The sequence below is a fragment of the Sparus aurata genome, chromosome 15, assembly GCF_900880675.1.
Source record: "Sparus aurata chromosome 15, fSpaAur1.1, whole genome shotgun sequence".
In the NCBI taxonomy this organism is placed as follows: domain Eukaryota; kingdom Metazoa; phylum Chordata; class Actinopteri; order Spariformes; family Sparidae; genus Sparus; species Sparus aurata.
Window position 1 is genome coordinate 4,982,314 of NC_044201.1, and position 22,043 is coordinate 5,004,356.

Here is a 22,043-nt window from a genome sequence, read left to right on the forward strand (position 1 = left end):
AGTCATATTGACCAATAGTAACGTAAAACATCAACTTCCTCTTCTCTCCTTCCTCTTTCATGTCACTCTTGTCTTTAGAGAAAACTCTATTCTCTTATAAAGTTATCTTTACATAAAGATTACTGCTTTAATTAAGAAATGAAAAACTGTGCATTTTCTCTTAACTCTGAGTGGAGTACACGCTCCACTTCTCCGGAGAGGCTCCGGATTTCTTTACACCATCAGTGCGAGGTGTTATTTATGAATGAAAACCACACAGCTTCACTGGATATGACTGATCAGTTAGTCAGAGCTTATATCACATGTAACTTTCTGTAACAAACTCCTATTAGCATAGCTGTTATTGATGTTTGCACTTATCTGTAACCCATTTTAGTGTCAGCTTGTGCAAGTGTGTGATCTCCATTGGAGAGTGAGAGGAAACAGAGCACCAGGGAATTGGGAAAGACAGATATCAAGAGGAGAGGATGACGGAGACAGACGAGGAGAGAGACAGCAGCAGATGAGAACAGATGGAGAGAGAGACGTCAGGAAGGAAATGAGTGTACACACTGGCGCTTTTTATTTTGCTTTTTGTGTTGTTTCATTTTGTTTTGTTTTCTTCCGCTTTCTCCATGCGGGTCGCGGGTGATGTTACCGCTTTATACCACCTTTTTCAAGGTGGAGCGGGGGTTGCTGGGGCCAAATCCAGTGACTCTATGGGCTCTATTGTGTTGTTGTCAACTGACATACTGAGAGTGGCAACTGTGCATATTTTGGGTGTTTATAGAAGTGCTTAAAAATCTGGGCCTGGCATTAGATGAAAACATTAGTTGAGTTAGTTAACATTATAGTTGGCATCATCATGAAAGGATAAGTTTGCCCAAAAATCAAAATTCAGTTATTATCTATATTGTCCTCATGCCCATGGAAAGTCCAGTGAAGTTTTGTCCAGCTTTACCTGCCGATATTTTTATATCTGATAAAGCACATTACGCATTTCGTAATGTGTGTTTATATATATATATATATATATATATATATATATATATATATGTATGTATGTATGTATGTATGTATGTATGTATGTATGTATGTATGTATGTATGTATGTATGTATGTATGTATGTCTGTATGTATGTATGTATGTATGTATGTATATATATATATTATATATATATAATATATATATATTTATATATATATATATATATATATATATATATATATATCTATATATATATATGTGTATTATAATATATATATATATATATATATGTGTATATATATATATGTGTATATATCTATATGTATATATATATATATATATGTGTATATATAGTATATATATATATATATATATATATATATATATGATATATATATATATATCTATATAATATATGTTATATATATATATATATATATATATATATATATATATATATATATATATATATATATGTATATATATGTATATGCTCCTCTCCACTGTGTTTGAGTCTCAGTACTCAAAGCACGGCTTTTGATCAGATGGTTCCTGTCATAGGTTTTCCTGCAGAAAAAAACAATAAGTAATGGCTACAGTCTTCTTTTTGCCATAATGAGAAACCCATGAAGATTAACTGCCACTCACTCACTCACTCACTCACATGATGTCCCAGTTTCCTGTGGCGGACAACAGCTCTTCAGCAATCTAGGTTTGTAGCAGGGTCATCTAGCCTATTTTGTGTTTTTCAGAAAAGAAATTGAGTCAAAATGTGAGATTACATTTTAATATTCAGGGCAATCTAATGTCGTCTGATTTGACGGGGCTTCGATGAATAAATGAAGGAGCTACGGAGCGTTTAATTAGTGTGGTTGATGTGGTTGTAAGGATCCATATGACCCTACATGATGCAGGTATATGACGGGTGTGGTGACAGATGCATTTGGACATGGGTTATGGTTAGGGATATTTGTAAGGAATGGTAATTGCCCTGTGAAGGCCAGCCTGGTTTCTGTTTTGGGCTATTGTCTAACCTACTTACACCTAAGCCAGGTATCCCCCTGTCCTGGCTTGTTTTGAGTGACTCCCTCCTGCATTCCTGCTTCAAGTTTCTCAGGGTGTTTGGTGTACATGCAATTAATGGTACACCAATGTGACCATATTTCAAATAGGTCTTGCTTGCTCCTGTCCTAATTCTTGCATATTTCGACCTATTTTAAATGCAACATGATGCTATATTGAGGGGTAGATGCTGAACTTGCCGGCCACCTTTGTCATTTTGTGTCCTTAACTGTCCTTGAAGGATATCCATGCATGGATTTTAACCAAATTATGTGTGTACAAAGTATGAAAGTGAAAGAGGCACAACATTGTGAAGCAGGGTCAAAAGAAGTTCTGTATGAGAGGGTTTCTGTGCTATCGTGAAAACTTGAAACCCCGCCCAATCCAATGTGCTTTAGAAGAATCTTTGTACCTTTTTTTTCCCTCTTGTAATGACAGTCATTTGGGAAGTGCTTGGATTGATTTACTGAATGTTCATGCAAGAAAGTGTGTATGTAAATCCACTTGGAAAAACTGAAGATTACAGAGTGTCAGCCTTCAAGCAAATGTCTACCATAAACACGACTGTACAAGATAATCTACACTATGAAATGTTATGGATATTGCCTTGGCTCCATTTGCGCACAACTTTTTATGCCTGGTTTACTTTTTATTGTAAAAGAAATGAGCAGTATGTACATTGTTTGAATAAGATGATTGCAACTAAAAGTGGCAGGAAACATTGATTCCACCTTGTGAGTTCCTCTCTGAGGAACTTGAAAAGTTATCTTTAGATCATTGCAGTTATGTGATTGAGAAGACTGTTGGTTTTCTTATACTGCTGTGATGTTTCAGGTCACTGAACACGGTCATCAAAGGGGTACAATAAATGGCATCTTCACGGAAGATTGCACACGTCAGAGAAACTAAGAAAGCAAGTTATATCTTTTGAAATACAACACAGGCAAGAATCAAGGCATCGGGTTATGTAAGGGCGTTTTAAATTGGGTGGTTCACATTCACTTTGAGTTAAAGTACAGGAAATACCTGCGTGTTGTGAGTAATGACTTGTGAAAGAACCCTAAACCGCATGGTGTCAGAAACAACAGTGAATCAGTGGTTTAACAGTCAAACATGGTTAGAATAAGGGAACAGCTTAAAAAAGATTAAGCACACATTTCTACTTTCAGCCATGCAAATAAAAAAAGGAAAATGCGGCTTTGTACCGAGACACGCAAAGTCATTACTAGGGGTAGGAAAAATAATCGAGTCTTAGATTAATTACGATTCGGATGTGGATGATTCTGAATCGATTAACAAATGTCAAAAATCGATTTTCTACATGTTAATTGACAACATAATGTTGATGGAACGCAAGAGGAGGAACTCTGAAGTGCGGAAGTGCAGCGCCCGGACAGTTGACAGCGTGCACACAACAAAAAACATGGGATGTGTCGTGAATGATTGTACTCACTAACAACTCATGAGTGGAACGTCTGAGGCATTTGTTCACGCCAAGCGGCTGGAGAGCAGCGTGGAGACCGCTGTTGGCTGTTAGCTGTTAGCTGTTAGCTGTTGGCTGATAGCTGTTAGCTGTTGGCTGATAGCTGTTAGCTGTTAGCTGTTGACTGTTGGCTGTTAGCTGTGGCGTTGAGTGCGTAGCGTCCAGGTTAACTTGCGACACCTGTAACTAACTATTGGGTATTTCTGTCATTCCGCCGTGCGTTCAAATGGTTACTTAAAGCCATCGTTCCCAGCCGCATACATCGTTATTAAGCTGAATCCAAGTCGATGTGAAAACTGTACACTGTCAAACAGCCACACAGTATATTGAAATCCAGCCCGAACTCAGCGTGAGGTCAGTCAGCTGTGGCAAAGTGTGAGACATCCAGATCAACCTGTGATACAAACACCTGTATGGACCGTCGACCAGCTGCAGCTGTATTAATGTACTACATGTATGCTGCTACAGGAACACTTTTCTTTTCCTTTTGGTTCTTTGCAAAGCTGGATGTTTGCTAGCAAATGTAACCTTCCAGTTGACTTGCCACATTTCTTTCATTTGTTTTATTAATTGAATATATTGGAAGTAAATTAAGTATGGATCATTACAAATACTTTGCTTTGAAAGTACCAAGTACTCGCACAGTGAGAAAAAAGTAGGAAGTGATTAGCAAACTCAGATTTTATTTATCTCTTTATTTTAAATCGTGCATGGAAATGTACATAAAAAACTTGCTGCATCGAGAATCGATTTAGAATCGAATCGTTGACCTCTGAATCGGAATCGAATCGAATCGAATCGTGAGGTGCCAAGAGATTCCACCCCGAGTCATTACAGGTCTGTTAATCTGTCAGTCTTGTTGACACAGACCTTTGCAGTTTAGATAGCTGATATATAAAAAGATGGGCTAAATGTTGTGCTGCACAGTAATTACTCCCTGTTGACAACATGTCCCCTGTGTGCCATCCTAGATATAATTTCTGATGTGCCTGCACCACATGCAGGTGAACAGAGAGGTGAGGCAGTCCCCGGTGGCTGTAAGGGCCTGACATCTTGATAAGTGACTCATAAAGCCACTGGTGGTTTCCACATTAGCAGATAGCAGCTAACAGTATGGTGATTGTTTTGCCATTCAACTCAGCTCCTCAGAGATTTCTGCAAGAGTCATCCATGTTTATGGTCCATCTCATTTTTACATCTTAATCTGTTAATTAAAAGTCTGTCTGGAGATAACTGATTGTTCCATGAAGCTAGGTGTGCATGATGAAACACATTCTGAAGTTGGTTTATTTGGCATGAGAGGCTTTGTTGTATTTGTGTTTTCATCACAACCATATTTTGTACTGACAAATTTGCATATTGGTTTTGAATGTGAAGAACCTAGACAGATGAACACAGACAAACTAATTTGTCAGAGTGAACATGAATGCATCAGTTTTAGATAAGCAGAGATGTTCATGACACTAGACATTTGTGAACTCTGGATTAAGGCTATTCAGTCAGCCGTTGTCTCTCTGGGCGATAGAAACTGTGTTTGTGACAAACAGATCTTTCCAGGGGTGCCTCAAGGGTGAAAGGAATTTTTCTATGTATGCATGAATAACTTGGCTATAGCTTAGCAAATGGAAAGTAAAGCCAAGCTTTTACTCGGCATGAAACCTAAGAAGAATATGACAGGTAAAAATACGAAAGAATGCCGTAAACTCACTAACAACGGGAAGCGCACACTTATTTCCCCCCCCTGACTGATACATTGTGTTCAACAAATGAGAGCTAGTATACAAAAAATTCTGCATTGTGTTTGGCAAATGGAGGTCATAGCTAACAGCTAACAGAGCAAAAAACATTTTTGAAAAAGGCTAGTCTGTAGCACTGAAACAACAGCAACACTCTTTGAATGATCATGCAGATCATGCAATGAAAACCAACACTGCTAGTCATGGAGTTATGACCTCAGTTCAATGAGACTTCAGTGGTAAATGGTATTTGTTTTTAGAATAGAAATGTAATTCTCCCACTACAACTGTAGTCAAGTCATCTGATAAAATCAGAAGTGCAATATTTCAAGGCAGTGGGAGGATGTTACATAATGCACGTTTTGTAGAGTCTGTTGTCAGCTGGTACGGCAAGCAGATTGAATATTCCCGAACAGATAAGTATATGAGACCTCGCTGCCTGTGGTTGTACTGTACAATAACTGTACTGGAACAAAGCTACCATCAGACCACAGTGTTAATTGTCTCAGTTTTGTACATTTTTCTTGCCATGAGCAGGTTGTGTGGTAGAGTAAGATGTCTCCAATAACTTATCCATTGTAAGGCCAAGACTGCTTTGGCATTTCTAATAGACATTGATGCTGTTGGACCTCTTACAAACTAATGTTATTGGGTGAACTTGGCTCCGATAGTAGCAGATGTTTGTGCAGCCTTCACCTAGTGTCACCACTTTTCATGGAGGACAAGTCAGTCATCGTCATTTACACCGACGTTTGTAATTGCTGTACATTAATTTGAGATATGCAGCAGCGGCTAAAAATGTGTGACAGACTTTAAATAACGTCACCATGTTCAATGTAGCCTAAGAGAGACTAATGTTACATCGGGTGGCAGAAATCTCAAAATCCTGACTTCTCATGAAACTGAAATGATCTCCATTGTTAGTAAAATACGGTAAACCGATACAGTTTTCCCCGTCCTAATACCGATTCTGATACCTGGGCTTAAGAAGTCTGTTTGAAAAAATAGATAAAGAAGAACTTTTTTTTTCTTTGAACAACTGTATGTACTACTCAGCCTGAATTGGTGTGATATGATTGCTTTCATTGTTCAGCTTTCATCTGCCCCTCCAAAACAGTTCAACAAAGATAGACAGATGTACTGCTGGTTGCAGAGCATCTAAGCTTACCCAGTGGTTTGACAAAGTTACAGAAGGTGTGTAAGGGATTTCCCTGCAAGGTCTTTACTCATTATGAACATAAAAGTTTGTGAGAAATATCAGGAGGAACCACAGAACCATATGTCATAAGGCTTGGTGGGAGTACATTAACTCATTTTAACAATGGGACTGTATTACTGTGTAATCTACCACAGGGACATGCATAGTTAAACTTTAACCACACGACCTTTCATTTAAACTATCACTGGCGCAGTTGTGTAAATATTGGCCCTGCAATGTCTACCTGTGAGGTTTGTATATGAGGTGTAAAAGGATACAGGTGAGAGCGTGGTGTTCACCCATTGTCCTGTTAGTCTCACAAGATAGAATTAGAATGGTAAAGGGACACTACTCTTTCAAAATCATTTATAAAGACAAGGACAATGCCCTGAGGGCACAAGGCTGGGAGAAGGCAACGAAAGCTTCCCCCATTGTGAGGGGAGTTTCATCTTTGACTAACATGACTCTCATTGTTTTCTGGTTATACAATCATGATTTGAATCAAGATATTACCATTTTGTGGGAATGTGTCTCATGCCGATATCCAGGTTAAATGCAACATGAGCTTTCAGTTTTGAGACGTATCAATGAAATCTGGTGCAGGAGTGGTCTGTTGGCCTTGTGAATGAAGTTTGGTTTCAGTTTTCATTTCTGAGATTCTGTACTGAGACAGGTGTCCAAACTGGTGTACTAATAAAACTGTTTATTATTTGTGATTGATAGTCGACTAATCCTTGATTTTCTTTCATGTATGACAGAGAAAAGCAGAAAATTATGACATTTGAGGAGCTGGAGGCAGATGTTTGACGTTTTTGCTTGAAAAATCAAATTATTTACATATAATTTTTCTCTCAGTTGCTAGTTTCCTGGTTGTTTTTTAGCAACCATGTTTGATATTATATGAGAGTTGCCATCAACCTTCACAGTCCAATATTTAATAAGTTACAACAGCATTTAAGCACACATTGTTCACACATAAACGAGCAGCTCTGGCATAAAGCCGCACCAGTGTGTCGACTCATACAGCACGCCGGCACACATCATGCCGTTAACATCTATGTGTTTTTTTTTTTGCATTTTTCCCCTGATGTCCACCTGTTAATCTAAACCTGTAACCTCTGACTGTTTATAATCATATGGATGCTGTTATAATGTATTGTGATTGAGATCCTGACTCGTCATACATCAAGAAAGTGAAAAAGTTATGTTTTGCTCTAAATAACATACTTGCATAATCGAGGGAGTATGTTGTTTTGAGAAGTACACAGAAGTCTTGGTCAGGAGGGCTGACCATTGCAGTAAATTTTTTCAAGTAGTAGTCAAGACAGTAACTGCTACAACCCAGTAATGGAAGGAGACAAACACATGGTGAGTTAAAGTTTTTTGTGGGGGACAGACGCTGTTTTTCGGGCAGAAATGTGGTGAATTGCAGTGGGACAGAGTGCGACAGAAGCTTCTCCACGTGTAACTGCTGTATTTTTTGCCTCATAAGTTGCTGAAGATTACATTACCAGTTACCACATTACTGTTGTTTGGTCCTGTAATGTTGCTTTGTGGGCCATTTCTCTTTCATTTGATTAGTGAAGGATCTGTTAAGCTGTCAGACTGTGAACGCCATCAGACCGCCGGCTCGCCTCTGCTGCGGTTTTGGAGGCACATCAGAGCTGAAGTGAAACTGTCCCCCCTCTCCTGCTTGATTCTCAATTTGCTTAATATCTGAAACTTTCCAATTCATTTTGAGATTGATTTAAAGGATCCCTGTATCATTTTAAAGACTTTTGTAACTTGCCCTTCTGCTGAGCTTCTGGTTGGTTATCTCTCCGGATTTCATAGTAATACAAATCAAATGAGTATTTCTCAGTTTCTGTGTGGGATATGTGTTATGGGGCCTTTCAGCTCAACCCAGAGGCAGCCAGAGGTGAGCACGTGCGAATGACTCAGTTCAACATGAGTCACTCAAGTTTCAGCTCTGCTCAGTCTACATGTGAAAATGAATCATAGATCTCAAGAAGAAGAAATAAACTTCCAGATTTCATATGTTTACTTTTGATAATTTTTTAGGTACTTTGTTTAATCCTAGGGGTGGGAAAAATAATCGATTCTTAGATGAATCGCGATTTGGACGTGGATGATTCTGAATCGATTCACAAATGTCAACAAACAATTTTCTACACGTTAACTGACAACGTAATGTTGACGGAACGCAAGAGGCGGAACTCGGAAGCGCGGAAGTGCAGCGCGCCGACACTCTACGACGTGCACACAACAAAAAACATGGGATGTTTCCTGAATGTCTGTACTCGCAAACAACTCATGGGTGGAACAGTCTGAGGCATTTGTTCACGCCGAGCTGCTCGAGAGCAGCGTGGAGACCTCTGTTAGCTGTTAGCTGTTGACTGTTGGCTGTTGGCTGTTGGCTGTTGGCTGTTGGCTGTTGACTGTTGGCTGTTGGCTGTGGCGTTGAGTGCGCAGCGTCCAGGTTAACTTGTGACACCTGTAACTAACTATTGGGTATTTTTGTCATTCTGCACTGCGTTCAATTGGTTACTTAAAGCCACCGTTCCCAGCCGCATACATCGTTATTAAGCTGAATCCAAGTCGATGTGAAAACTGTACACTGTCAAACAGCCCTCACAGTATGTTGAAATCCAGCCCGAACTCAGCGTGAGGTCAGTCAGCTGTGGCAAAGTGTGAGACGTCCAGATCAACCTGTGATACAAACACCTGTATGGACCGTCGACCAGCTGCAGCTGTATTAATGTACTACATGTATGCTGCTACAGGAACACTTTTCTTTTCCTTTTGGTTCTTTGCAAAGCTGGAAATGTAGCTTGCAAATGTAACCTTCCAGTTGACTTGCCACATTTCTTTCATTTGTTTTAATAATTAAATATATTGGAAGTATATTAGGTATGGATTATTATAAATACTTTGCTTTGAAAGTACCAAGTAGTCGCACAGTGAGAAAAAAGTAGGAAGTGATTAGCACACTCAGATTTGATTATTATATTTTTTAAATCATGCATGGAAATAATAAATAAAAAAATTGCTGCATCAAGATGCATCGAGAATCGGTTTAGAATCGAATCGTTGACCTCTGAATCGAATCGTGAGGTGCCAAGAGATTCCCACCCCTATTTAATCCCATTTTGTTTAACTGTCAGCTGTGTAATTTGGATTTATTTAAAGTTCTTTTGCTTTTGTATCCTTGGATTTATTATATTTAGCTGTGGCGTAGGGTTTTTGCCAATACCCCTGAAGATCTTCCTTTTTGTCCCAGCCTTATGTTAGCAGGTATGCCTCAAAGTACGTCTGTCCTGCTCTTTGCTATATAGTTGCCTACAATTGAGCCAAGTTGTCATGGTGATCACACCACCCTTCATTTATGAAAGTTCGCTTGTTGGAAACACTGAAATGGTTTGAGACTTGGTTCGGCAACCAGCTCAAGCACAAGCATGCTGTTCTTGTGAAAAGTCCTTCTCATGTCCGCTTCTGGACCTGAGTGATTCTCACTGTTACCAAAGAGACATACTGCATTGGTCAGATATCAGCTACATATTCCAGCTGACATGATAAAACTGGTAAGGCCGACTGTGATGTAAGACAGGTAGACGTGCATGTGAGTGTGTCTTTTCTTGTGTGTCACTGTATATCTGTCCTCATTTGTCGGTATTTGCATATCTGTACTATCTGCCAGTCTGTCGAAAATGGCTCTCAACCAGTAGACTCCAACTCTCACACAAAAGAAAGCAAAACATAATGAAGCTAAAGGCAGGAAACAAATGCAGGAATAGAGATAGAGTGGAAGAAAAGACAGTGGATAGATACTGATTCCTGATTGTGCAGGCAAGAAAGAAACTACAACTGTAATGCAAGAGGTGGAATATATGGTATAATGATCAGACGTGTAGGATGTACAGTTTTGTGTATCGGCAGCACCTTGAATTGTTGTAGTTCTCTAAAAGGCTGTTAAAGCAAGTTTGAATGAGTCACTCTGTACCACTCTCGGCTGCCTAAAGATGGGCTCCGGATGGCGTGTTTATGTTTGTGTCAGCTTGACATGCTGTCGCTCCTGGGTGGGATATTTGTCTGGTGATGTCACGTGTACTGCCTTGAGCTAAACCACCCACCCTCCCCTGTTCCCCTTCTCTCAGCACCAGCAAACTTTCTGGGGGGAACTTTATTTACTGCATGAGGGAAAAAGTGCAGTTGTGGTGTGGTCATGCTGCTGAGATCACAGCTGATTTGGCTGACTTGCTCTCTCAGTGCTGTAGTCAGTTTTACTTGGTTAGAATAAAACGTCATTTTTCTTTTGTGGTGGTGTTTCTGCTTGATTTAGCGTCTAGGTTTTGAAATAAGAGGCACACATCAGACTTTCTGTGCTCAATCAACCATGTTGTAGGGCTGGGCGATATTTGCCAAAAGTGTTTTCACGATATGTTTTTTTTATAATGAACGATGTCGATAATTATCACAATATATATTTAATACCAATGTTGAATTACAGTTTTAAGAGTGTTCTCCTTAGGACAGAACCCAAAACAAACCAGAATGTAAATTATGGTTTATAGAATACAATTATTTATTGTCAGATTGAATAGATGACAAACATTCAAAAGAACCAACCAACCAAATGGGTTTATGTTAAACTGAACAAATAAAATTATAAATATGTACAACAAATTGCTTGTTTCTAATGTGTCTCAAACATTTTAGAGGTAGTATACTGAACTGAACATTGATTAAAGAAAATAAAATAAAAAGTCAAATGTTGAGGATGATTATGCTACTGTATCCTGTGAATACTGCACATTCTTGTACTTGCAGGTAGTTGTTGAGTTAAGCTTCATTAGCCTGCTGTTCTGTAAGACCTGATGTGGCTCGGACGTGCGACCAGACCACATTCCACCTTGGCCCTCCACTCTGCTTACAGCTGAGGGACTGATGTTTGGCAGAGTGTCCATAGCATCCATGACCGTCATTAGCTTCTTTGGTTTCTTCTCATATGGAGTAATGGCTGAAAAATTGGCGGCGATTGTTGGCTGTTGAACTGAAGTTTGACTAGTAGAAGCAGTGGGGCTGGTCTGTTGGCTACTTTCGGGAAGGTTGACGCTAGCACGAGAGCGCAAATTCTCGACACACAGATGGTCATCGTGAGTTGTTGTGAGTGGGAGGGGCCAGAAATCAACCACATGCATTTGTTTCTCTGCTGTGCAAGAGGTGGAATATTTGGTATAATGAGATCAGATATGTAGGATGAGGCAAGGCTGTGTACAGTTTGATGAGTTGGAGAAATACAATAACTAAGGTATGGCTCACGAACACTCCATAACTACAGCACAGCAAAGTTCAACGGTTCTTACACGGACTGAAAGTATGATGGGAATATCTGAAAGGATTGCTGAGCTAGGAAGTGTGGAGTTCATTACAAATCAACATGTGAATCATACCTTATCTGACCAGAACGAAGGAATTGACCCGGATAATCACTTCTGTTTCAACATGACTGGGAATTGCAAGTATTATACTGAAGTTCAATACAGAGACAGCGCTGAGATGGACGGGAAACTGTCTCTAATTCACTTTAAAAGCAGGAGTCTATATACCAACTTCGGCCACATCAAGGAATACCTAAATCACTTCAAAACCCCTTTCACCATCATTGCAGTGTCGGAAACATGGATTAATGAAGACAAAGGCACAGATTTTTTCCTGGATGGATATAATCTTGTAAAAAGTATGTACATTCAATCGTTGATCAGTACAGATCAATACAGGAGGGTTGATAAAGGTCAGAGGCACGAATCAACAGACACTGTGCTGAGACGGCATGTGAGCATAACAAATACCATTCTGTACCCAAACAATAAGTTGAACCTGAGAAAATTGTATGGTCCAAGGCCAATGCCAGTTGTACATAGCAGGATGTTGTTATAATGTGTATCAACAATGTGAGATAACTTAGGTACGAACACTGTGACACTACTGTGAGTTATCACAAGTTCTTCTGAGCTGTGAAGAACTCAACTAGCCCTGTAAATCGGCACACAACAGTAGACACACATGTAATCTGTATGTACTGTCTAGAGCTCGAATTCAGCTCTGTATGCTACTGCTGTAATATGTTTTGTCAAAGGTCATAACAAAAGAAGTTGAAAAAAAAAAAAAAAAAGAAAAGAAAAGAAAATGTAAAATGCAAATGACAAGAAAAGATCAGGATGAAGATTTTCTCCTGTGGGTAATGGGGGCGGGACTTGATAAGCTTTGGCTTCTCCCGCTTTTCCCTTTCGGCCATGTGTATTGTATTATTTGAACAATGATGAAATGTGATGTTTATGAATTGACATGCCCGAAATAAACAACATAAATAAATAAATAAATAAATAAATATATCATCATCAGCACCTTTAAGTCTGATCTGACATTAAATGGGAGCCAGTGCAGTGAGGCTAGGATTGGTGTAATATGATACAGTTTTCTTGTACATGTTAAGATTCTAGCTGCAGCATTGTGAATATTCTGAACTTTTAGTGCTCTCATGCGATAGACCCAAAAATAAGGCATTGGAAAAATCCAGCCTAGACGAAACAAAGGCATGAATCAGGATCTCGGCGTCAGTTGTGGATAAGAGGGGCCTAATTTCAGAAATGTTGCACAGGTGGTAAGTAGCGGTATCTGTAATTTCTTCGATGTGCTGATTGAAAGAGAGGGTAGAATCCTCACCAAAATTCTCGACAGTTGGACTATGAGAAGTAACAAAGTTGTCAAGAGTTACTGTTGCCTGATCGAAGTAGTGTCTCTGTCAAGCGGTACCAATGACCAACATTCAGTAGCAGGAAGTTTACTGACATCCGTTTCTTCACCACACTACAAGCAGGTCTCTGATTTTGTGATTTTCACTTTCATCTAGCTGAGTATTGTTGGCATAGCAGTAAAAATGTTTTCCATAACTAAAGAACTAAAGATAAGAGCAAAGTGCCAAGAACAGAGCCCTGGGGAACTACATACCTCACATCAGTAAATACTGAAGTAGTATTATTATAAGAAGCACATTGTGTTCTTATCAATAGGTAAGTCTTTAGCCAAGCAAGAGCCAGGCCAGAAATGCTACATTGACTTTCAAGTCAGTCTGACAGTATGCCATGATCTACATCAGCTGCAGCACTGAGATCCAGTAACAGAAGCACTAGCTAGAGTTTGAGTCCATAGTAAGGCATAAGAATCTAGGGTTTTATTGGTAAACCAGGGAGTTGATCTCTTTGGTCCTCTTGTCTTGGTAGAGCCAGGTGCCACAGAATCAAGGAGGAAAATAAGTACTGAGTTAACATCATTAGTGACCTTTCCCACAGGTTCTGTCACTGTCGCAAAAGGAGCCAAGACTCCAGACTGTTGATACAACAGTCAGGCTGATACGACAAGCAGTAAAAACATTTGTGTCACCAGCACCAGTACAAGGACAGGCTAATGACGCTTCAAATGTAATAGGAAAGTGGTCCGACACAGCAGAAGAGACGAGCGACATTCAGGGCTGCAACATCTAACCCATGAGAGAGGAGTGAGTCCCGAGTGTTACTACTGGAATGACTAGATTCATGAACAAGCTGAATGAGGCTAGAAATGTCAAGAAGGCATTATTTAAGTGGATTAAAATCCCTTATAATTAGAATCTTAGCTGAACGAGTAACAAGCTCTGCAATAAATTCACCAAATTCTTCTAAGAATTGGGAGTAAGGCCCTGGAGGTCTGTACATTACCACCAGGTTACTACTTGATGAGGATGGTTTTAAGATGAGAGCTTCTAATGAAGTCAATTTAACATCCTGTTTGGTGGTTGAACTGAAAATAAATTTGTAGATTAGGGCAGCACCTCCACCCTGTTTAGAGGCTTGAGCAACATGGGCGTAGGCGAGTTTTCAGCCGTGTTTCACATAAGCCAGTCATGTCCATCTTATGCTCAAAAATCAAACCATTGATCAGTAAGGCTTAAGTGGACAGTGATCTAATACTAATGAAACCAAATTTGAAGATTTTAATTGAAAGTGGAAGTTTCTGCATCGATATTATCGAGAGTCTGCCGCTTGTGCTGATTGTTGACTGTCTGGCCTCGGCTGGAAAATGAAGTTGATGTTGCATAACAAGCAAGATGTTCAATGTGAAACACAAGATGGGCATGAAATTGTCATTTAACACACTGAGGGTCCTGAACTCCAATGAACATTTCCATGATGACAATATAGACGTGGAAGTAAAGAAATGAAACCAGTGGAGTTCCTTGTAGATTCCGAGGTTGGCCCATGTGAGCTGTAACACACACACACACACACACATACACGAGGAGGCAGGACTTTTTTGTTGCGTACGGCACAGTGTGTACTCTCTGCATGAAGTCAGTTTCCTCCAGTTTACTGATCTTCAGGGATCACCCGCTCCGGTTTTATCACGGCCGTAATTGTGGACTCCGGTGGACTTGCTGGTTTATGAGCAGTGTTAAGATTCAAAGTTCAGTTCGTTAAGATTATGCACTCACACATGGTGAGGTTTAAAAAAAAAACCAAAAGGGCCACTTTCCCCAACACTTTAAACATCCTCAAAGGAATGACGTCAGTGTTGTAAGTGGGAGCTGGCCAACAATAAGTAAACATACAACAATAGAAGTCACTGCTCTGTAAGCATGCACTCATGCTGAAAATAAAGGCTTCCAACAAGGCTGCCATTAACAATGCTATCATATCTGTGTTGGCTTCCTCTCGTGTTGTCATATTTACCAAAGTTCTGACAGGTATCAAAACGCTTTCATCGTCAAACTCCTTTGTTTAGGGAGCAGCTTCGACGTGATCTTTTATCTTGTACCAGAATTCACAATATCATAAGGTTGAGGCCTTTCCAGACTTTCCTGTTTCTGTAGTTCTCTGCCCACAATCAGTATTGTTCAGAAGCCACTCATGATCAGATTTTTATCTGTTTTACTTGCGTCAGAAACATTTTTATCAAAGCCCTTCCACTTGCTCATCAGAGGATGAAATATGTACTTTTCTGAAATATGTTATGGCAGGGTCAGGTTACAGCCAGTCGAAACTAATTCAGTGCGTACATACTGTAAATACTTTTGGTGTCCAAATGCACAAGCTTAGTTTCCACTCCCACAATATCCATTAATGGACGTTGAAAACACCCTAGAACACATATTGCATATTGATACTCGTGTCTGCTTCACCTTGAAAAATGGGAAGTATGAAGCACAACACAGTTTAACTGACTGTTAAACATCACCAGAACAGGTGGCATTGTTCACGACTACTTCACCAGGCTGTATCTTTTTACAGCACTGCACCTACACATGTACCTGGAAATCATCATCTCTGTACCTGTATCTGCCTGTCATCTTTATTGTAAGTCAGAAGGATGATTAACATGTAGACCTCATATTAAAATAGACTTTACAAAGTGCTTTGTAATCCAGGATCAAGGAAGGATGTGTAGACTGAAAAATAATACAAGCAGTGAAATTGGCAAACGACCTTCCCTCAGCTGATATTTCATGTCCACCTCATCGTTTCACCCGTAGCTTTCTCTGGTAAAATGTGTGTTTGGAGGTATGTAAATTCTCACCCCACCTTCTTCCATTATAGCTACCAGTTAATGTGTGTTAAAAGGCATTTCTGTGCATACACATCCTTGATACATTTAGCCCTGGTGTTAAATAAAGACCATATATATGTCAATACTGTAAAAAAACATTCTGATATTGATCAGCTGATGAACACACAATTTTTTTTTTTACACTGATCCCTCAAATCATGCCTCATATATTGTGACAAACAACAGAGGCAGTTTGACAAGATACTATGTGTTGTGTGATGTGTTTTAAATGACATCAGCGCACTGAAAATGTAAGCGTCACTGGGAATTTGCATCTGGCAGTGTTTCCTGTTTTGTAGCAGTGGTGGCAGGGGATGAATTCTGGTATTTGTTTCACGTCCATCCCTTCTCATCTTGGTTTTGATTGTAGTGCTTTAAGTGATTGCAACGTAACTGTTTGTATTTAGTCATGTGATCATGATCAAAGGGCCTTTCCTATGCACTGGGGCTTATGGTTTTAGTTTTTATTTGAAATGTTAAACTTTTACAAGCCACCGTTATCGGCTGAGCTTGGCTTTGATAGTTCCAGACTGCTGCAAAACCTCCACTGACTACGCAGGGGAGTACGTCGCCATTTTGCATAAACCAATTAACTTTTTGGTTATCGTTTGGATGAAATGATTATGTCTTAGACTGCGGACTGATTAACTGCTAATGTTACTCTGCTGAAAGCATGTTGTCTCTATTTTTACTCTATCAGCTATAGAGTTAAATGCAAGCACAACTGTGTGTGATTGACTCCTGATAATCTAAAGTAAACAAAATTGACACACACTTTGGTAACTGCTGTACATTAACGTGAGATATGAAGCGGCCACACATGTGTGACAGACTCAAATTTAATGTCGTGTTTTTCAATGTAGATTAAGAGAGACTATTAGATTTTTTTTTTATTCTCCACTCCACACATAACTGTGGCAAAAGGTTAGAAAATATGGGTGAATGCTAAAAATGTGCGGTATTTTGTAGTATGTATATAGAGAACAGTGGCACAGAAGCATTGTACTTTTTCCATTGTCTCACTTACAAAATGGTTATAGCTATAGCAAGTCCCAAAAATCCTTATATCCAAGGTCTGTGGGATTTCTGAGACTGAGCAAATACAGGTCAGTTTATTAGTGTGCGGATTAGTTTGTTTTTCCCACTTCAGTTTAGTCAGATTATTTCTTCACCGAACATGCTGTAAACTGATTCATAGGCCAAAGGTTGCGCACAGCTGACTCAGTGACAGCTAATCTCTCATCTGTTTGAACTCCACACTGCTAGCAGCATGTTGATGCAACCGCTCAATACGCCTGTATTTCTCTTGATTTCCGCTGAATGCTGTTCACAGTTGCACTCTTTGCTAAGGTACACAGCTAGGTCATCACGTGGCTAAGATGCCGCACTGGGGACTCTCTTGTTGTGCTGTTTGCTAGCATATGTTTCTTTTCACTCACACTCTGTTGTTTGTGTGTACAGTTGTGGAGTTATCAGGTCAAACTGTTCTCCAGACCTCAGCGGGAGTACGTGTGATGCCAGGCGTTGTCCCAGCTTATAGCCCACTTATTTGGCCCTGTTTTTCTGGCCAAATAAGTGGGCTGTAAGCCTTTTTCTGGAATAACCATTTGAGCTCAGCTGAGTGGAGGTGAGCTACTGATGCGCAGTTTGTTGTCCTGCCAACCAGCCAGCCTGCCAGTGTATTTAGCTGCTATTGGCCCTTAGCTGAGCTGGGGCCTGACTGCTGGCTGCTTGCCTGTTTACTGGGGTGGGGCTCTCTCAGTGCTCAGTGCTGACCTTCACTCTGATTTATGATTTCCGTATCGCAGTTTGTCTCCCCCCCCCCGCACTCCTCGGTATTTGAGCAGGGCCACCCTGTGTCTACCACTGACATCGTGGTGTGTAAACAAAAGCATGATATGAAGCAGATATGTGAGTTCACCTCCTTTTTAATGCTGAAGCCTAGCCCTGGATTAGAAACACTGTGTGAGGGCGCCATGTGAAAGAACAGGGATTGTTATCTGCTACTATGTTCTACACAGTTTCATAGATTTTTTTTTTTTGTTCTTTGGCTTGAGTGATGAATAGGTCGAGTAACCTAAATTCCATGATCAATTGACCCTGTAATCCATTAAACTGTAGAAATCAGGATTTATGTTTGTTAAGTCGTGTCTATTCTGCTTATCAACCTAATGATTAATCGCTGCCTCGCTGTACATGTTTCCTTCTCCTCCCACACATCACTTTCTCTTGCCGTCAGTTCACCTCGGATCTGTTTACACACCGTTGTCTAATAATAGACTGATAATAGTGGTTTTAAACTAGAAACCTATTCTGTGTCTGTGTGTGTGTGTGTGTGTGTGTGTGTATCTATGTATGTATAAAAGAGCTAATCAACTCTAAATAATGCTGCTGATGAATGAAAAGCATTCTCTGCTGTGAGGATAAAGGAGGGAAAACATGTCAATCAGTTGGTCCTTACACTGTTGCTGTTATTCTTGTAAAAGCTTTATGACGATGCAAATGAAATATTTAATGTTTCATATCTGCGATATGGAGCTTGATTAGTTTCATGGGTGATTTTTATCTATTATTCAGTCGGGACTGAGGGGAAAAAATCGATTTGCCTTTTGGATTTATCAGGATTCTCTATTGAAAGATTGTGTCTCGATGCAGGAAAGTCAATCATATCACCTTGATCAATATTGCAAAGACTGCCAGGCCTTACGTTCCTTACTGCTGAACAATTGGATGGTGAGGGGTGGGGGAAAAAATCGACTCACATAAGAATCGTGATTCTAATCATCCACAATTCTGAATCGATTCATAAACTTCAAAAATCCAATTTTTATTAACGTTCCCCCGTCTCTCTGTGCGCCCCCACGGGCTTCCGTACACAGCGTTGCAGCAAGCTTGGGGAAAGAAAGACAACGAATTTATCTTCAAAATAAGAGCTTTACATTGCACCCCATTGAAGTTTAGAACTGGGTTCTTAGCGGGGGGCTTTTAATTTGAAAGTAGTGACTGTTCCTAGCTTGCCGCTACAACAACAAGCGAACAGCGAAGACAGCTTCAGAGACCGAGGAGGCGCTAGCATCTCCTGGATCTCAGCGGCTGTCCAGTTGCTCATCTTGACGTCCGCGGATGAAGTGATGGACTGACTGCTGTGATCAGCTGTTTCCTGGTTTTAAAACTCCCCGGCTGTGGGGTGCACAACAGTGCAGGTCATCCACACCTCCACCCATCTCACGCAATTTCCTGTATATCGACGTCTCGGATTTAGATCGCAATGGAGTTGGATAAAAGTCTACCCTCCGAGGTGGCAAATTGGCGGACCAGGACAGCCCCCAAATTTACCGGCTTCTGTCTAAATCCGCGGACCGAGCCGCAAAAAGGATGGTCAGATTGGCGGCTTGCTGCCCAGTAGAAAAGCGGCTATTAACTATGCAAACAAGGGCAGCCATGCACTGCAGGCACAATGTCAAACAGAAGTGCACAAAATGATTTTATTTATGAGCAAAAGTTTTTTTTTTTTTTTTGTATTATTCTTGTAGTCACTGAGAGTTGAGACTTACTCCTGGAAGAAAGGGGCAGCTGGCCTAAGCTTTTATTTAGGCAGTTTTATTTATGCAAGTTAGTTCTTGTGCAGTGAGTAAGTTTTTATTTGTTTAGCATGAATAAGTGTTACCTTTTGTCTTAAGTTTGCCTTTGTGTGATTACATCATTGGAATCAGTTTATTTAAAAATCTAATTATCTTATACAAACTGTATTGTTCTGATGCCATAATTTGCCTTAACACACTATGCATTGTATCAATTTTTGAATCGAGAATCGGTTGAATTGAGAATCGGTTGAAGACACGTGTTAAATGTAAATCACTAGGGATGCACAATTCGAACTTTCTGGGCTGATTCTGATTTACAACTGTGTTTTATTTACTTACATTGTTCTAGCCTCGTCTAGGCTCCAATCTTCTTTACAAGAACTATTATTGACAGCATACACAATCAGTCAGTCCATCACCATAAATTACAATAGAGCCTCCATACTGGGCTGTGGCTCATGAGGTTGAGCAGTCGTCCACCGACCAGAGGGGGGGGCATCCTGCATTCTACATGATTTGGGCAAGATACTGAACCCCAAATTGTTCCTGGTTGTGCTTCCATCGCTGTGTGATTGTTTATGAGTGGTTATTCCTCCAGATGAGCAAGTGGTACTTTGCATGGTAGCCTCAGCTACAAGTGTATGTCAATGAATGTGTGTGTGAATGGATAAATGCTTGTGAAGACTTGTGTTGTAAAACACTTTCAGTGGTTGGTCAGACCATCATAGCCTCTGGATCATTAGGTGTGCTGAGATTCCCACCCTTACTTGTTTCCAGGTCTGACCAGGCATCTGGCCAATGACCACACCTGGTGGAGTTATGTGATAATGGTCGCTGCATTCTGACTCACATCCTTTTATTTTCACTCTAACAGGGGTCCAGTGTGTGGGGAAGACCTTATGAGGTGAAGAAAGTCCAAGGACGCCACTGTGGTTCATATGCTATCTATCAGCCCGAACCCTGACTGACCTTGCTGCTTACTTCCTGCTCCCCGTCCATTCAAGAGGAGGCTGGGCTCCCTCTGGGTGCAAAAAAACACCATGTGCCAAAACTGGAGAGGACAGAGCACTGCCCCATAGACAGCCGAGCCTCTTGTTAACCTTCCCGTCTAGTCTGAGGACCCTTTTTATCCTCTACATCGCCGCAGCCAAGATGAAGAAGGTGGCAGGATGGTCAGCAGAGGACGTCTCTGATTGGCTGAGCAAAGAGGGGATGCCGGAGTACATAGATGCCCTCCGTCAAACGGATGGCCCCTCTCTGCTCAGGCTCACCGAGGCTGATTTCAAGATGCCTCCCCTCTCGCTGGTGTCTTCTGATGGTGGGCAGCAGATGTTGGAGAGACTGGAGACGCTTCAGATAGAGACTCATATTGAGGCTCACAAAAACGGCCATGCCAACGGGCACGCTGGTGGTCTACCTAATGGAACTAGCAAGCCTCAGAGGAATGGCACATTGAAGGACTTCAGAAAAGAGATGGTCCACATCCCCATCCCTACAATGGAAATGACACGCTCCTCCTTCCCTGCTGAGTGGGGGAAGACGGGCATAGCGTTTGTCTACGCAGTGATTTGCTTTGTCACCACCACTGTCGTCATTTCAGTGGTCCATGAGAGGGTACCGCCAAAAGAGCATACCCCACCACTGCCTGACAAGTTCTTCGACATGTTTAACAGGGTGGAGTGGGCCTTCTCCATCTGTGAGATTAATGGCATGCTGCTGGTGGGACTTTGGCTCATACAGTGGACTCTGCTCAAATACAGGTACAGTCTAGTTTAATCACTCCAATCTTTTTAGTTGAACTGCAGGAACATTATCATTTCATTCATTTTTGTCCTTCCTTTACAGGTCAATTATAGGCAGGCGCTTCTTTTTCATTGTGGGCACACTTTATCTGTACCGGTGCATTACCATGTACATCACCACTCTGCCTGTTCCCGGGATGCACTTCAAATGCTCTCCAAAGGTACAATACACAGACGCTTTAATTTCTCGTCATCATAGGCATGCCAGGTCTTTTTCTTACTCACCTGCTTTCGGTATCATCGTGCTGCTGAATGGGCAACTTCAGGAAAAAAAAACAAAACATCTCTTTTGCAAGCTGAAAGCCTATGAGTGCTCTACACTGACCACTGATTGTGAGATGTGTGTCCAATTTTTTTTTGTGTGTGCGTGTGTGTTGGCTTCACTTTTTTTGTCGTTCCTATTAGATAATGCTGCAATTGTTCTATCAGGAGAGCAGCTTCATATTCATTTATTAAAAGCCAGTGCACAGCATTTCCTGTTGAGTTAATGGTGTTTTGCTCAAAGAAAAATTAAGACAATTCCGGTGAAAATGGATAATAAAATAAATGCAGTCTGTGTGGCCTCAATTATA

General features: G+C 40.6%; 1 protein-coding gene across 1 annotated transcript in view; it reads left to right on the forward strand.

The window, feature by feature from the left end:
* The window catches only part of LOC115596858 (phosphatidylcholine:ceramide cholinephosphotransferase 1), a 29,761-nt gene that overhangs the window by 1,707 nt on the left and 6,011 nt on the right, over nt 1-22,043 (forward strand). Inside the window, exons 2-3 of the mRNA XM_030442285.1 lie at nt 20,544-21,429; nt 21,515-21,632. Coding sequence (XP_030298145.1) covers nt 20,822-21,429; nt 21,515-21,632 — 726 coding nt within the window. The 5' untranslated portion in view covers nt 20,544-20,821. The remainder of the gene's footprint in view (nt 1-20,543; nt 21,430-21,514; nt 21,633-22,043) is intronic.